Source organism: Cherax quadricarinatus, chromosome 83 (genome assembly GCF_038502225.1).
Source record: "Cherax quadricarinatus isolate ZL_2023a chromosome 83, ASM3850222v1, whole genome shotgun sequence".
In the NCBI taxonomy this organism is placed as follows: domain Eukaryota; kingdom Metazoa; phylum Arthropoda; class Malacostraca; order Decapoda; family Parastacidae; genus Cherax; species Cherax quadricarinatus.
In genome coordinates this window covers 3,441,532-3,460,417 of record NC_091374.1, presented here as the reverse complement: position 1 = coordinate 3,460,417, position 18,886 = coordinate 3,441,532, and the positions used below count along the sequence as shown (strand labels likewise).

The window sequence follows — 18,886 nt, the reverse complement described above, 5'->3', positions numbered from 1 at the left end:
AACTTGCTTTTTTTTGTCAAAATACCATACACTGTATGCAATCTGCCTTTTACTCTCTTCTGCAGCCCCTAATAGGGTGTTTATTGAATTTCCCATTCTTGCTTTTCTAATATATTGTTGAAACTGGCCTGCCCATTTCACTGCCATCAAGACAGCATATTCTAACAAATACTGATTTTTTAACATTCTCAAAATATGCTATTTAAGTTATGTCTGTTAAACAAATTTAACCAGTTATAACTTACATAACACCAATAAATGCAATAATACATAAAGAAGAACAAGAAACAACCACTACAAAGCCTTAAGAGCACAAAGTCAACATTCTTAGTCACAGTCATTTGAAAAAAGTTTAGCAAAAATGACATTTACTTAGTAGGATGGCTTACTTAAAAGAACAAGTGTAAATCTTACTGGCATCACAAATGTCCCAAAGTTTTGCTTCTGTAGATGCTTGCCTTTAATATGTTGGCTTCTTTCATTTTCCTTACCAATTAGTGCACGAGTTGTTAATATTCTTACTGTGTATTTTTGCGGTGGTTGAGAATGTATTGTAGCCCAGCGGTCTTGTGAATTTATACATATTTATGTTTTCGAGAATATAGTGTAAATTGTTTTGCAGTAAAAGTACTTTAACCCTTAAACTGTCCAAACGTAGATCTATGTTCGCTTGCATAGTGCTCGAAAAGTAGATCTACTTTTTTTTACATGCTTTCAAATGGAGAAAATCAAGGTTGGAGCGCTACACATGTAAACGTAGATCTACATTTGGACAGTTTAAGAGTTAAGTGCATTAATTAAAAATTTCCAAATTTGAAAGAGGATTCCATCTACTTAAATTTCAATAATATAGTACTTCTGTATTTGAATATCTGAGCCATGGTTAACTTTCCTCTTACCCATCAACAAACCAGTGAGAATACTATTTTGAATATTTTTTCCTATACACATTCCCCTACTTTCTAACTTTTGTCTGCATAATGTTTTTAAGTGGCTTCATTACAAAAAAGTTAAAACACTGCCTAAGCATAAACATTAAATAAGCTTTTACAGTTTAATGTTTGGTTTCTGGCACTAACTGATGTTGTACAGTACTATAATCTAGTGCTCTTGTGAGTGCATTTAGGAAAACACCAAGAATGTATCGATAACACACACAACTGATGATGGGGAATGAGGTTAGTTAAAAGAAACCAAACTGATTAAAAATACATTGATTGTGTAGAAATTAAAGTTGGAGGACTGACTGAATAGATGTAAAATGGTAACAAGTCTGTTCCACTGGTATTAGCCTTACCTTCTCCCATTAGATAAAACTGGACACTATTGGAGAAAGTAATGAACCCAATCATAATCCGCCGATCTCCTGGTATCTTGTCTAGATGTGCCAACAAGACATCGCATACGATCTGTAAAATGAGTCGGGTAAAATAACAGCAGAATCAAAACCTAAAATACACATTCCAGATGGGACAGATTCAGATATATCCATTTGCTGATGTAGAACTAGCGAGTAGAATAAAACAAGATGAGAGCAAGGAAAGGAAACAGGACAGTGGTCAGATAAATGGTTGCCTGAATTCAACTCCAGTAAATGCAAGCTCATGAAGAATAGGGAAGGAGGAAGAAGACTGGAAACTAGGTATAGACTAGGGAAAACAGGTAGCAGACATCACTCAGAAAAACCTAGGGGCGAACATAGTGCCCAGTATAACACCAGAGGGTCTCGCCAAGACCTCTGTAGCCAATGCTCATCTGGTAAATCTAAGAGTAACGTTCAGAAATTTCAACCAAGGCACTCCGGGCCCAATATAAAACACGTTAGGCTCATCTCTGAGTATACAGCACGAGTATAGAACCCATACCTGAAAAAAAAAAGCATGTTAAAAAACCAGAGACAGTGCAGAAGTATGCAACAGGATAATTACAACACAATTTGCAATGCAGATATATTAAGACAGGATAGGAGGAGGATTGGTGCTCTTCTAGGTTGCAACAAAAAAAAGTTCATGGCTGGAAATTAAGAGGCCCAACTGCATTGCAGAGATATCAGGAAGTATTTCTGCAATTAAGAGAAAAAAATAGTGGAATGAGTTGAGCAATAACTGTTGAAATAAATGCAACATAAAACTTAAAAACTGACAGCTAATTTACCTGAAGTCAGCCATAATTTAAATTGGAAACAAGAACTATAGTTCACCACTAACTCATAAGTAATATAACATTCAGAATACACAGGCACATGCATCCAGTGTTCATGGAATGTCAGTAGAAGTTTGTAAGATTTACTAGTCGTAAGTGTTCGTAAGAAAAAATCCAACCATCTGGCCCTTGAGCAAAATGTGAAACTGTCTTTCATTTCACAAGCACAACACTAGGGCTTCCTTGGGTAGTTGCTCTCTAGGCTGAATAATAAATTTAAGCACAAATACAAAATTTGTAATAATGGAGACAAATATGCAAAACACGCACCTTCAAGTAACCCGTGTCCACAGCTTGACGAGAAACATCCAAAACCCAAAGATATGTTGCAGGTTGCGGAGGTCGCAACATGTATTCTTGTGGAGCAATGAACTCTATTGTTGCTTCCCTAACCTCTGGTCTTCTAGATGGGTCCCCATATGTTCGACTAACCTGAAAAGCAAAAATCATTAGCATTATGTTCCTTTGCCATGAACAACTATTCTAAACGGACATGTCTCCTCTTTTCAGGTAGTGACATGTATTAATTCAGTGATACAGGCTTGGCATTATAAAAACTTAAATACAGTGATCACTCCTGAAACTATGGTAAATGGGTGTTCTGGATAAGGTTATTTTCAGTAGGTGCATCACTGCTTTGTAAAAAATTCATTACCTAGTTTAATATAACAATTATGACTTTCTGACACTAAACAAATGCAGTTCAACTAAAATCCATTCAGCCAACTCTCAGAAGCAGAGACTTCTGCAATTATGGATGCCCTGCCGTATTAATTACATGGATTTTTATTAAAATCTTTAATTCAAAATTTACTAGAAAGCTACGTAATTAGGACTTTTTTTTTCTTAATATCTTAGGTCAGAATGGCCACCACATTTATCCATATTCTTCTTTAGCATCACCCAGGTTATCAGAAGATTACTGGGGTTACAGTGGGAAAAGTAGAGATAAAAAGTCAAGCAGGAAGACAATGAAAAAGGATATTGAACTACAGTAAAATATGCACAAATAACTTGCACGTAGACAAATTTGATGAAAGTTTTGGTTCGACTTGGACCATTAATTAGTTACACAGTGACTAGTTAATGGTCTAAGCTGAACCATAATGTTAGTTATAAGTGTCTCCCATATGCAGGTTATTAGTGCCTTTTTATTTTTTATTTCTGAACTAAAAATATTTAGTTCTCCAGAATTTTTGTAGTAAAATTACACACGCTTTAATTATAATTAAAATTACAGGTATACCTGCAACTTTAATTATAATTAAAATTACAGGGATACCTGTATGTAAATTTTACTAGAGAACAAAGCCAAGGAAAAAATTATTACACTACATAGAGGTACAAAAAAAAAAAATTACGCTAAAGACTTGAGTACAAGTGCTGGGGTCAGAAAACATGGCTACTACCTGAAAAAGAATATTCATAATCTTGCTAAGAAAAAAATGCACCCTGTAGTTTAATATTATACAAAAAACACTTACAGGATCATACTGAAATTCTTCGGGAAGTTCATTAACCCTGAAGCACAGGTTACATTCCCAACGTCTCTCTCCTTTGAAGACCACAAAAGGATTGATATATGTTCTGCATGATCTGCATCGCACTATAGTGTTGCAGCTTACAACTGGAAGGTGCTGTCAAGAAAATAATGTTGCATGACTTTTTTTTTATCTATAAAAAAAATCACTTAAAAAACCATTAAATAAACTTCGGATACAACAATTTAAAAATAATTTAAACTTTTTCAATTTTGGGTTGTGACACGTCTTTAGCCACAACTAGACCCAAAATGTATATCTACCATATAATCTAACCTTTCCAAGATGCCACAACAGCCAGGTTACTGTACATCTCGATACCTTGTTCCATCTGGATGACTCTTACATGAAACATCATATACTCTCAAAAACATTTCAATTCCCCTTAAAAATTATAAACTTGTAATTAAATAGAGTAGTCTAAACTTTTGATGAATAATTGCCCCTTTTGGTTTGTGTACTACACAAATCTACCACAATGAATTTGTGCAAAATAACCACACAGAAGCTTTATATTCAGATAACATTCACACACTGCACAACTACTGTATTCAAAACAATTTATGAAAAAAAATTAGCTATGCACAAGTTGTTGCTTCAATAAAACATACAGAAACTTTTTGTTTTGCTTAATAATCCCTTCACACAATCAAGGAAAAACAGGTGCCTGGTTTAAGAGTTTCCAACACTTTTTACTATTTCATAGATTTATGAAGAAGTCTTCGGTAAGCATTTTTATTCTGATCCGAGCAATACAGCAGCTTTGCAGATTTTTATGCCGCGTACATTTTTCTGTCATCCCCCTTGCACAGTTAACTTGCATAATCCAAAACTCCAATAAACATTTGTACAAATATGTTTAACACACTGGAAATATATTTATGGAGATAACTTTATATGGAAAACTATTTTGTAGGGTGACACTGATGCTTGGAGACCTCACTGTTGCACGAGCAGCAGAGTTAACATGTAAAATGTCAATCTTATTCTTTGAACATTTCAGCTTTATATCAAATACCAGGGTATACATGCCTTGAAATGTTTAGCCAGCAACTGGTCAGGAAAAATTAAAATTAGCAGTTACTAAGTACTGTACCAAATGTGCAATTTAAATGAATTTCATATAATACAACTAATTAAAAAAATGCCAGGAGCAAGGGGCTGGTAGCCCCTTCTCCTGTATACATTACTAATTTTAAGAAGAGAAACTTTAATTTTTCTTTTTCAGGTCTCCCTGCTTTGGAAGGATGTAGCTGGTTTGTTGGAGGAAAAAAAAACAGCTTTTAGAGAATATCTATAACTAGGGCAACAAGTGGGTATAAAGATATGTAATGCATAGAAAGACATTTTAGTCTGACTTGCATTACCTGACATATTACAGCTGCATAAAAAATAAAAATTACTTGCCTCAAGGTCTTTGAACGGATGTATTAACATGCCAAATGGCAGTCTGGCCTTCTGTAAAACTGACTTTGTCTCAGGAATCTTTGTCAGAGTACAGCGGAATATATCAGGCGAGCAGTTGGGAAGATAATCTTGAGCCAGCACTGGTTTAGGAGGCACAACACCTTCAGGGGGTAACACTTGACGCTGTTGTAGCAAGTCCAGTGGATGAGTCCCCCAAATTTTATTCCATCCATCACGTGTCACAGACAACCCACCCAACTGCTGCGAAAGTTGAGTGACATTAGGTGGTCCACTTGGTCTAAACTGTGGCTGAAATTGCTGCTGTTGTCCAGGATATTGTGGAAATGATCCAGGTTGGGCTGTCCCCTGAGTACTCATGGGTGGTGGTACACCAGTGGGTCTATAACCCATTGATGTTGGAGGGCCCATCAATGTTGGAGGGCCCATCGATGTTGGTGGGGGTCCCATCGATGTTGGCGGTGGTCCCATCGATGTTGGCAGGGGTCCCATGGATGCTGGCGGGGGTCCCATCGATGTTGGCAGGGGTCCCATCGATGCTGGCGGGGGTCCCATCGACGTTGGCGGGGGTCCCATCGACGTTGGCGGGGGTCCCATCGATGTTGGTGGGGGGCCCAGTGATGGCCGAGGAGCGCCCATTGACGTCAGCATAGGAGGGCCCATCGACGTCTGTGGAGGTCCCATCAACATCTGTGGAGAGCCCATTGATGTCTGGGGAGGGCCCAATGATGTTAATCTATAGTCCATTGTTGATGGAGGACCAAATGATCTTTGTGGACCCATGGATGCTAGTGGAGGACCAACTGATGGTGGTAGTGGCCCCACTGAACGTCTAATATTGTTGGACATTGGGGCAGAAACTGCTGGTCTAGCTCCCACTGACGGTGAGAGAGCAACAGAAGCCACAGCAGAATGTTGAGCAACCAGAGGTGAATTTGAGGCAGCAAAACTTGCAACTGAAGCAGCCACAGATGATGAAGGAACTGTAGAAGTAGCTAGGTGGGTTTGGGCAGCTAAAGAAGGACCCACAGAACCTTTCTGAATAAAGTGTTGTGTTCCACTTACTGAAGGGACACCAGACTGTGGCCCACTTGTAGGTTTTGCAGTGTGTGTGATTTTTCCAGGAACTGTGCCAGAGGCTGAACTTAAATGATTACCACTAACTGAAGAACCACTAATAGGTCTTCTTGACAAGGATGGCACATTACTAGATGCCATGGAAATGTGGCCACTAACAGATGACTGAACAGTACTGGGTGATGAGTTACTATGAGACGATACTGAGTCACTAAGATGCACCTGTGTTTGATTAGCTACTTGACCACTGCTTTGGAATGGTGAACCAACAGTTCTGTTTAATGGCATATTACTAACTGGTGTTCCACTGACAGATGGTTCACTAGACAGAGACATACTAACTGGGGTGCCATTAACTGGTAAAGACTGTCCAGACACTGTCGTCGTTGTGATTGGGGACATCCTTGGAGACATCCTAGGCGAAATCTTTGCAGATTCATCAACTAAAGATGAGCTAGACTGGGATCGGGATGTAGGCGGACAAAAGCCCTCATTTAAATTGGTTAAGGATCCACTTGGTGCTGCAACAACGAGAATAGTATTTACAATTCAATAGTAGGAAGAAAACTTGTAGACACAAACAGTACATGCAATAGCCACCTACAGATGACAGCTTCCAGAAAGTTGGCTATTAAGTTCAGCTGATGGAATCAAGTTTAAAAAAGAATACACAAAAAACCTGCACATAGGAGAAACTTATGATGTTTCAGTCCAAGTCGGACTGGAAAGTAGTCAAGTTCCATTCTCCAATGTGCTTTTTTTTTTTTTTTTTTTTGTCAACAGCCAAGTTTAGAATTTCAAATTTGGCAGGTGTATCACAGACAAATGCTACAATTTGTCCCTTTCCTCCTCACCCTTGATGCATGGGGGCCTTTTTTTTTTTTTTTTTTTTTTTTTTAATACTGCAACAGGAAGCCCTTGCTTTGCTTGTCCTGGGCAAGGGCAAGGCTATCTGGCCAACAACCAATTTGTGGATATTTAAATCTAATCACAAAATAGATGCATTAAGATTTTTCCTGTTGTAGGCAAAATATTTTCTGGTATTCAGTTCTGAGAAATTTAAGATAACATTCAGTGGAACCTGGGTACTTGAACAGCTCCCTACTCAAACAATTCAGTATGGATCTGCCAATCCATAAAATAGTACTGTTGGAACCATTAATTGTAATATTGTTTTTATTATATGCAACTTCAAGATTATTATTCTTATAAACCTTGAACCTGACTACCTCACATTAGTATTAAAATAAAGATTTATTAAAAAGATAACCTTTCTTCTCAAGACTTGAGTAATTATGTACGTACAGTGGTACCCCAAGTTTCGAACTGCTCGCAACTCAAACAATTATGCAAGTGTATTTGTGCAAGTGCGTTTGTAAGTGTATTTTTAGGGGTATGAAACTGACTGATCTAATGTACATTATTCCTTATGGGAACAAATTTGTTCGGTATTGGCACTCAAACAGCATTCTGGAATGAAATAAGTTCGAAACTTGGGGTACCACTGTACCAGGATTAGTCTGCCCAAAATGCCCCGACATGATAATGGCTTTCTTAGTAATTAACAAATCAAAACTGCAATCACACATTATAACCTTTGCAGAGAAATTAAATTATATTTTTAATCAAAAAAAAAAAAAAATTATCGCTCGGTAGTAGACAGTTTGCTCGGCCTTCTACCAAACAAACATGACCTGTCAGAACTTCGCTGTAAACTATTTTGTGCTTCACAATTTTTTTTTTTATATTATTTGTACTATAAATAAGTGACCATGGGGCCTAAGAAGATTAGTGATAACAGCCAACAAAAGAAAATTGGTTGGCAAAATTTCGTTCGGTACTCGAACAGCCTTCTGAAACGAATTAAGTGAGTACCGAGGTTCCACTGTATTTCTAAATTAGGTTTTCATGGATAAAGACAAATACAGTGAAATACGATCCTCTACTGACAACGTTTCACCCACACAGTGAACTTTATCCAGCCACACAGTGAGGGCAAAACACTGTCAATAAAGGATCACATTACACTGCATTTGTATCTATCCATCATGACTTCTTCAGTTTTTTCGTTTCGTTCTGGGCCTCGGGGAAGCTGACCACCAGAAACGTCCTTCGGGTAATTGCCTCCAATAAATCTATATAGTGGAAAAATTATAAATGTCAAAAAAAGTGCATAGTGGAGACAAAAATCAATACTGTGGAATGAGAGCAGAAAGTGTCAAAGGCATCAAAGTCGTACTGCAGAAAACTGCAAAACAATCCTAGTGCCCTCCAAAGACACTGCACAGTTTCAATGCATCAAATTATGCAATAAGCTGAAATTATAATTAAATGTTATTTATTCTAAGTTAGGTTACCCTAACACTAATTTATCTACAGTATACACACACAGTTGACCATCAATAATTAAATAAACTGGTAACATATGCCTGGCAGCAAGATAGTGGCACTTAAATGCAGTCCAACTCAGTCTTAGAAGCAGGGTTATCCAAAATCCATATACTGTACTGTATTTACATATAATAGTCCTAGAGTGATAAAAAAAAAAAAATTAATGCATGAAGATATGGGAGATTTTTATGTACATTTTCGTATCTGCCTATTCTGCAGTTCTTTAATTTTATTCTTTTACCAATACCATTGCATGAAAGGAATAAAAAAAAGACATATGCAATAAGGACATATTTAACAAAAAATGCAATAAGGACATATTTAACACAAAAAAAAAAAAATGAAAAACTGGCAGAGAAGATTAAGAGAAATATATAGTGAAACTAATGACCAAAAACCTTAAAACAAGAACTCCAAGAAGTAAATCAAGTGGTCTTTTTTTTGCACGACTCTCGGCAATTTTAACAGCATACTAGCAAGATTAATCTTGATCCCTCTGGACACTACCATCATACAATATACAGTAGTAATTTTGGCTGACATTAGATATTTAAAGGTAAATTTTTAAGAAAATTTTGGTGCAAAATAAATCCTATGATTCTGAGGTGCATATCTATCAAGCCACAAAAATTATGTTCTGGGGGAGTGCTAAACTCATAGGAGGGTCAAAGAACCTTCGAGAGTGAGATGCAGTAAGGTTTAAATCAAGGATGGAAAACTCGTGTTCAATGGATCGTGTCTTTGGATCAAGAGTCCTTCGTTGGCAGCAGGTAACCTTCGAGGGGACATCAAAATTAAACTTTAGAAAAAATCTAAAGAAAATTTAGCTTCAATGACTGTCAGAGTTCGTAAAGGAAGGGGGGAAAGGTAGCTCATATTCCTGGAAACAAAAGCCCTTCCCCGGTATCATGACTTATTTCCCTGAAGGATTATCCTTTCACAAACATCTTTATTAGGGCTTAATGGCATGTTGTAGTTTACTTCCTCAGTATAGCAGTAGTGTGCAATGCTGTTATTAGGTAAATGAAATTCACAAATGCAGACAATTCTGTGACAGTTTACATGTCCCTTCAGAAATGTAGTATTAGACGCAAAGACCTTCTTGATTACATGTACTGTATTTAAATGTCACAAATTAGTTCAGATTTAAGAAGGTTATGACCACTCAAGTCTGAATAGGAAGAGAACAGTGTGATACCTGTAAATTTTATTTTTCCTGAGGAGCATTACTTTCCTGTATTGGGGAAAAAAAATATACAGTTATATATACACAGTTGACCTTAAACAACACTAGTCTGAACTGCACGGGTCTACTTGCACGGGGATTTTTTCAATAAATATACTGGAAAATTTTCTGGAGATCTGCGACCGAAAAAAATTAAGAAAAGTTAGGCATGTCATGAAGGCACAAAAATATGTAGATACTAGCCTACTTTATCAAATTACTATAAAAAAGTAAAAAAATTTATTAAAATATACAGACACAACATACAAATAACCCACACATAGAAGAGAGGAGCTTACGACAATGTTTGGGTCCGACTTGGACCAAGTTGAACCAAAATGTTGTCGTAAGCTCCTCTCTTCTATGTGTGGGTTATTTGTGTATCATTCCAGTCATGGTATTGTGCCTTTTTTGTTATTTACAAACAATTATAGATTGTACATGTTCTATTCGCAGTCTAGAGAAGTGTAAAAATACATAAAGATGCAATATTAAGTCAAATACATGTACTGTAATTTCTTTTTCACAAATCTTTTCATTTCTGATGTCTAATGTTAGTAATACATATAAAATTTACAGCGTTTAGTATCATAAGACAATATCGATGTATAGCTACTGACAGATGATTCATCTCGTAACAGACAACGTAAATTTACGGCATCGATAAAAGTACAGGAAATTTATTTTCTCTTCCTTTTGAGTTTCTTAAAAACATTTTCTTTTCTCTAGCTTACTTTATTGTAAGAATACAGTATACAACATATAAAATACATGCTAATCGAGTGTTTATATTATCAGTAAGCTTTCCAGTCAACAGTACGCCATTAATAGTCAAGTTTTTGAGGAGTCGGGTTATACACATTTTTGACTGCACAACGAATCAGCGCCCCTAACCCCTTCACTGTTCAAGGGTCAACTATATATACATAAATACAAACATAAATATAAGCCACATGCACGGATCACACAATGCTACTGTCCAAGAGAAAATACAAGAATGAGCACATATATAAAGCACACACTTATAAACATAGCAAACAAGGTGATTAAAACCACAATTATCAAAAAAACAGCTGTGCAGTAACAAGATCAGTATACATTAGAGCAAGCAACCACTTACTCAGGCCTGAGACCGGTGTGGCCTGCATCTCCATGCGGTCAAGCTGAGAAGTAGGGATCGGGGAAGGCTGGCGAGAAGACCGATTAGACGATCGGTTAGATATTGACTCTGTAGACGAGAAGACATGTCCAACCAATTTAATAAATTAACAGGACAACCATGTTTAGTGTACTACAAGCAAACACAGAGGAAAGGGACAAATTTAGTAAGCTACATTACAAAAAACAAGATCCATTTAAAAATACAATACAGTGGACCCCCGCTTTACGATCACCTCCCAATGCGACCAATTATGTAAGTGTATTTATGTAAATGCGTTTGTACGTGTATGTTTGGGGGTCTGAAATGGACTAATCTAATTCACAATATTCCTTAGGGGAACAAATTCGGTCAGTACTGGCACCTGAACATACTTCTGGAATGAAAAAATATCATAAACCGGGGGTCCACTGTACAATAATCAAAGCAAGCAATTCAATGCATAACTACTGCTATAAGGGATTTATTAGAAGAAACCTATCTTAAGTGTAAACCATGCCCAAACAAATTTTAACATACATGCACTACTACTGCTACCACCAGTGAGCACAATGTTACTTCTTTGGCTACCATACAAAAAAAAGCAAACAAAACTAATTTCCTCAGTAATATTTTCCAAACAAGTTCCAAATTTTTTAAATTTGGAAACAGTATTGCAGTATAGAACTCCAAAATTCAAATACAATTAATACAGTAATTCTGGCCAAATACAATTGAAAAAATGCACCCTCTTGTTTACACAGCATTTGGAAAAGCCTTGTTAATATGCTTCATAAGCAAAATCTTGGTAGTCCATTCCACGAGTTTTCCCTGAGCCAAGTTGGGCCTAAGAGCAATGCGTGTGGAGAAGCACTACCACTCATGCCACCTACAGTTGCTTTCTAGGTGTGTCTTGTGCCTTATTTAAATACTAGTTTGGATATTTTCATCTCGTCCCTGGAAGTTACCATGACACCCCTAGAGGAATACTAGTGTAAAGAAGAAGCAAGCATAACTGTACCAAAGTGTTAATTTTTATATGAAGTGGTGCAGTATAACACCCAAATTTTTTGTCCAAGAGAATCCACCAATAGTACAATTAGACTTAGAGAAGAAAACAAACTTTTTTTTTTTAATGTAGTCTCTCACCGAGGCCGGGTGACCCAAAAAAGAAACTTTCACCATCATTCACACTATCACTGTCTTGCCAGAGGCACGCAGATAAGACAATTTAGATGTCATTCATTTATATACATATACGTATTCCAGTTTTTAATTAGTACACTGCAATTATATCTTCCTAATAATGTCTTTCTGGAGTTATGATCAGAATAGAAAATCTAGCACAAAACCTACTCGTCTAACAGGAATGTATACATACAAGTTAGAGATTTTATAAACAATGTTACACAAGAATGCCGTACTAATTAGCCATGTCTAATATAGAATTAAAACAACGAAAGTACGACTTCAAGAATACACAGAAAATTTTGAAGGCAAAAATATATAAACAAATTCCATCATACATCTAACAAGCTGAACTAAGACCAAATCAGACAAGAATGATAATCATGAGGGAGACATAACAGTTCTAATGGACGAGTGCAAGTAAAAAAAAAAAAAGACTAATCCCAACACTTACCCAATTCATAATGGTAAATGCACAAGCTTTTAAGAAACTAAAATTACCTTCTTGTTGAAAGTTACATCAATGTAACATGGGTATATATAATTAATACCTATATAAATTGTAATCTCAAGACAAAAACTAAAGAGTTAACGCCCATGTAATAAGTGCATTCTCTTATTCGAAAAAAAAATTCTCATGCTATGAACAATGTTTGAAGCAGCACAGACCTAAATTGAAAACCAGCCACATGATATATTTTCAGAAATGCATGATGAATTTTCATGTCACCAAAGTATTCAATCCGTCATAAAAAAATAGTTAACATTAATGCAATTACAGTAGTACAGTATACAGTAAAGAAATACAGTATACAGTAAAGAAATACAGTAAACCTTTGATATAACAGACATATGGAGGGGGGAGCCCAAGTGTGTTACATCACAATAGTATTAAGAAATAGCCAAAAAGCACTTTAATATTCTACTGGACACCTCATAGTACTGCATCCTCAATTTACAGTTATGCTGCAATAAACACTGAAAATAAAGCAGTTAAAAGCAAATTCTACCCATTATTTTAAAAAGTACATTATATCAAGGATTTACTGAATGGATATTTTCCTAATGTCGCTAATATGTACGGAAGGAAGTGAAGTACTGTAGTGTTTCCCATATCCTTGAGTGTGTTTTGCCTCGCTGTCTAACTTGGGTTCGTGCATAGGTTGCATTGATCAGCAGAAAAGGACACGTACCATCACAGCGGCCAAAATCCAGATTCGTAAATTAATGTATTCCTCAAGTTTCATCTGTGGGAATGTGTAAATATTGTCTTCTGCATCTGTAGGCTAGTCTCAGTGTTCCCATAAATATAGTTACTTGAGAATCATAGTGAATCTCTCTCATGCCCGAGTTTTTTTTTTCTTTAATGGAATTTGGCGCTTATTCTTTCCTACAGAGCAACGTCTTGTTTGTTAGATACATTAGCTAAGTAGTCGCTGTGGGAAGCAGCTGAGGAATAACAACTTGCCAACTTTTACACAACTTAAGAGCAACATTTACCAACATTGCAGAGGAAACTGCACAGAATATTTTCTTTTATGAAAGGTGCATACCTTATTATGAAATCTTGCTAATATTTCCCAAAATTTTATTTTGCTTTACTTCACTTTTATAGATAAATTATTACATTTCCAAAATAACTATTGTAATGCATCCTTGATTATTTACACCATTCCTTAGAACAAAATTTCCCAATCTGAATATTAACAAAATTACCGTTGCTTGCAAATAAGACTGGTTTTCTGATATAAATATTTTTCGTTGTACTTTGATTATTATTTTACCTGGTAAGTTGGTAGGTGGAGATGGTCTCTGGTGCCCATTTATTAAAGGACTCGAGGATGTGGTGACAGGGCCTGAACCTAATGGAGGTTTTAGTGGTGGGCCAGCAGGTGATACATTTGGAGGAACAAGATGGCCAACCACTGACCTCTGGGCTGGACCTGTAGGAGGTCTTGCTGGGGGGCCAGAAAGTTGACCAGGCTGACCATTCACAAACAATGGTCTGAAGTTTCCTCCCAGGGACACTCTTGGTGGTAGTGCTGATGGTGGACCATTCATTAAAGAACCATCTAGCCTGGGAGGACCTGGTGGAGGGACCACATTAGTGGAAGGCTTCAAAGTCATTGAAGGTGGTGGCTGAGGACTTTGAAAACCTCCCAAAGGTCTAAGTGAAGGCAAAGAGGAAAACCTCTGCTGCTGTGGCTGCCCTGCAGCCCCACCATTCATTACTGGTGGTGGCAGCCGTTCCATCCTGAAGAGAAATTAAATTAACTTAGCAATACCAAATAAGTGACAGAAATCCCTTAATTACATATAAACTACAAGGCTAGTAAGAATAATAAAGAATAATAGTAAGAATAATAGTGTGGCATGGATTAGTTTGTAGATACAGGAGGGAAGAAGAGGGAAATGAATAAGGGAATTAAGTAAAAAAAATTGTAAGAAAGTTAGAACTTTAAAAGTACTTTTAATACAATAGAAAAAAAAAAAGCAATACATATGCAAGAAAAATTGTCAGAGCTTGAAAGTTTGCATATGGGCAAATGAAAAAATCAAGCAGCACTAGTATATCACTTGTGGAACTACCTATTTCTTTGATTTACAACATTAGAACCTTTGGTTAATTAAACAGTTACTGACCACTTTGGAATCATTACCAACTTGTTTCCATCATGACTGTTAATGTCACATTACAGAAATCACAAGGCATGCAAAATAATGTAAATTATAGTATTTACATTCTATACATGATATAAAATTTATTCAGTCATTGGCAATGAGCACAGCATATCGGCAAGAGAAAATGCCGTACAATCTGTGCCTTAAGAGATGCTGGATTTGTAAACAGTACAGGTATTAGAGATGGAGATAATTTTGTAAACTCAATGTATATACCTGGAGTTTATCTGGAGAGGGTTTCGGGGGTCAACACCCCCGTGGCCCGGTCTGACACCAGGCCTCATGCACGAGACAAGGAAGAATGAAATTAGAATGAATGAAAAGCCAGGAATATTAAGTAAATGAATGAAGCAGTAAGAAAGCTTCAGGTGGAGAAAAGGAGGAGGAATGGACAGGATTACGATAAACAGCAAGTGGGCAGTATTATCATGGATGGTGATTATGGCAAAAGATTATTTGTCTGAAAACTGGTATGATTACTTTGTAACAAACAAGAGTAAGAATTACAGAGGATTAAGTATGTTAATTATAATAGCAATTTGAGTGTAATTAATATATGAAATGTTCTAGAAAGGGATGGAAGCATGACTTTGTATATTAAGCATAAAAAGCAATAGTCAGATAAGAAAGGTGCAGTTTTTGTCTTTGAATAAAGGCACATCTCTCAATGAATTTAAAAGCATGTGATATGGTGTAAAAATATGGAATACGTACATTGCCGAGAGCTATAGTACCTTGTAAGAGTGAGACAAAAGGTTAGTGTATCAGACAAGGATTTGTAACAATGCCATTGTTTAAGGTACAGTATTTGCAGGGACAAATGGCTTCTTGAAATAAAATTTTTTGTGCTTAAAATATCAGAGCAGTTTATTCAAATATGCTGGCAAGAAGGGAACACCAGTAATCTCAGATGTTCCAAAGTCTCCAATGTTGGAAGTCTCTGATGTTCTACTACTGGTAGCAAGTTCTCCCATACACAAATTTATTGAGCTACCAGAAGGTACTAACAACCTAAATTAAGGTGTTGGATAACTCATGGTTTTATCTGGTTATACAGTATTTTAACCAGTCTCAAACTGTTGCTAGGATACCTTGCTAACATTAGTTACTAAAGTCTTTCTTCGCCTGATACCGTGTAATGCATCAGATGTCGTCTTTAAGCGAGAGCCACGTCAGATCATGACGTCTAGTTTTAGTAGCAAGTGGCTAGCATCAGCAAGAGTCGCAGACAAGTCAACATTTACTGAACACAATTTTCTCTGGATTATTAATGGTTTAACAGCAGAATACACAGAAAGTGTCAATCAATAAGGATAAGCTTATTAAGGTACAGATACACAAGTACCCGTATCAGTGTAAATTACCAACATTCCCAAGTCACCAATGTCAAGTCTCCAGTGCTTTCCTACACAAAAAATTTCAAATATAATTTAATAACAGAAAGCTCTAGTCTAACCAATAATAAATCCAAATTATGTTGTTGGATAACTGAGTTATATTTTACCAAGTCACTGAACCAACTGCTCAGATAACTGATGTTAGTGCTTAAGAATTCAGACTTCACCAGATATCTCCTGCAGCTTCCCCATCCATGATGCAACCCCAGTGAAAATAAGCCACTGTTCAACTGCCTTCCAGCATACATAAGGGGGATTACCAACAGACCCCTGGCAGTCTTCAAGCTGGCACTGGACAAGCACCTAAAGTCGGTTCCTGACCAGCCGGGCTGTGGCTCGTACGTTGGTTTGTGTGCAGCCAGCAGTAACAGCCTGGTTGATCAGGCTCTGATCCACCAGGAGGCCTGGTCACAGACCGGGCCCCGGGGGCTTTGACCTCCGGAACTCTCTCCAGGTAAACTCCAGGTCTCTTGGGTTATCCTAGGTAATTTACACTATGTATAATTGTACCTGTGCCTAAAGAAACTAGGTACCTAGGTGAATAGAAACAATGAGACTTGCCCATACATCCTGCCCAGGGTTCAAACCCAAGTCCTTTCAGTTGTGAGCCAAAGATTCAGACAAATAAAGGAGTAGGAAGCGACTATGAGCAACAACCTGGCCTAGTATAGGCCAGTAGACCTATGGAGAGTTGTTCTACTGACCCAGTTTCTGTTCTTTTCAATCAATAACCTCGCCATGAAGAACTGCCCAGTATGATACCAAGTTACCCAACTGGGCAGAGAACAAGTTACTGGCCTGGTGAAGGACCCACAGCAATAATATCTATTAACTTTGCAATAAATGCAACAACGACTCAAATGTCAATACCTGGAAAGTTACATCAAGTGTCAAGCAAGACATTTGTTTTTTACATTTTATCAGTATTTACAGCACGTATTCCAAACCAGCCACTGAATTACCAACATCTATACTTAATATTCCTCCCTAGCATGTATTTTATTGTTTACAAATACAAATAATGACATAGACAAGTGAGAGGAGACAGGGAGGGGTAAGGAGGCAGCCTCTTAAACCACTCCCATTAACCTTACCTTTAATATATAAACACCTGAAGGGGAGGTCAAGTGTATAATGGAGTTTAAAGTATCAGTAGAGGGTTACAGGGAGTAAAGTATAAAGCATCAGACAGCACCATGGTGAAGACTCAGCTGTGTGTGTGACGGAAGTGACGACCATGGCGCCTGCGCACCTACCTCACCTTCCATGCCACACGCTCACTACCTCATCTTTTACCATTTTTTTTACCCCTTTATAATATATGTGAGTCCCCTAGGTGCCCCCTTGCTTGTAGATGAAGGTTTCCTCTAGCCGCTCGATGGGTTTAAGAGTGGGTATCCGGTGCAGGGGTTAATTTATTGGCATGTAAAGTTAGGTTATTCAGCTTTGCGATAGTGTAGTGGTGGACATCGTGGCAGTTTACCCGTCATGCTCAGCTATACTATATACTCTCACTTATATACATCTTTCTCACTATATATCTCTCTCACTATATATCTCTCACTATATATCTCTCACTATATATCTCTCACTATATATCTCTCTCACTATATATCTCTCACTATATATCTCTCACTATATATCTCTCACTATATATCTCTCTCACTATATATCTCTCACTATATATCTCTCTCACTATATATCTCTCACTATATATCTCTCACTATATATCTCTCTCACTATATATCTCTCACTATATATCTCTCACTATATATCTCTCTCACTATATATCACTCTCACTATATATCTCTCACTATATATCTCTCACTATATATCTCTCACTATATATCTCTCACTATATATCTCTCACTATATATCTCTCTCACTATATATCTCTCACTATATATCTCACTATATATCTCTCACTATATATCTCTCACTATATATCTCTCTCACTATATATCACTCTCACTATATATCTCTCACTATATATCTCTCACTATATATCTCTCACTATATATCTCTCACTATATATCTCTCACTATATATCTCTCACTATATATCTCTCTCACTATATATCTCTCACTATATATCTCTCACTACATATCTCTCACTATATATCTCTCTCACTATATATCTCTCACTATATATCTCTCACTATATATCTCACTATATATATCTCTCACTATATATCTCTCACTATATATCTCTCACTATATATCTCACTATATATATATCTCACTATATATCTCTCACTATATATCTCTCACTATATATCTCTCTCACTATATATCTTTCTCACTATATATCTCTCACTATATATCTCTCACTATATATCTCACTATATATCTCACTATATATCTCTCACTATATATCTCTCACTATATATCTCTCTCACTATATATCTTTCTCACTATATATCTCTCACTATATATCTCTCACTATATATCTCTCACTATATATCTCTCACTATATATCTCTCACTATATATCTCTCACTATATATCTCTCTCACTATATATCTCTCACTATATATCTCTCACTATATATCTCTCACTATATATCTCTCTCACTATATATCTTTCTCACTATATATCTCTCACTATATATCTCTCACTATA

At 36.7% G+C, this 18,886-nt stretch overlaps 1 protein-coding gene across 3 annotated transcripts in view; it reads right to left on the bottom strand.

Annotated features, from left to right (window-relative positions):
• The window catches only part of LOC128702131 (protein transport protein Sec24A), a 49,232-nt gene that overhangs the window by 20,697 nt on the left and 9,649 nt on the right, over positions 1–18,886 (bottom strand). Inside the window, exons 1-7 of one of the 3 annotated variants that reach the window (XM_070102706.1) lie at positions 17,361–17,519; positions 13,972–14,441; positions 10,982–11,089; positions 5,151–6,766; positions 3,687–3,839; positions 2,473–2,634; positions 1,298–1,409 (exon numbers count right to left, since the gene is read on the bottom strand). In XM_070102706.1, coding sequence (XP_069958807.1) covers positions 1,298–1,409; positions 2,473–2,634; positions 3,687–3,839; positions 5,151–6,766; positions 10,982–11,089; positions 13,972–14,440 — 2,620 coding nt within the window. In that variant the 5' untranslated portion in view covers position 14,441; positions 17,361–17,519. Of the gene's footprint in view, positions 1–1,297; positions 1,410–2,472; positions 2,635–3,686; positions 3,840–5,150; positions 6,767–10,981; positions 11,090–13,971; positions 14,442–17,360; positions 17,520–18,886 lie in introns of those variants that run through there. The other 2 variants (XM_070102707.1, XM_070102708.1) reach the window with 2 other exon arrangements.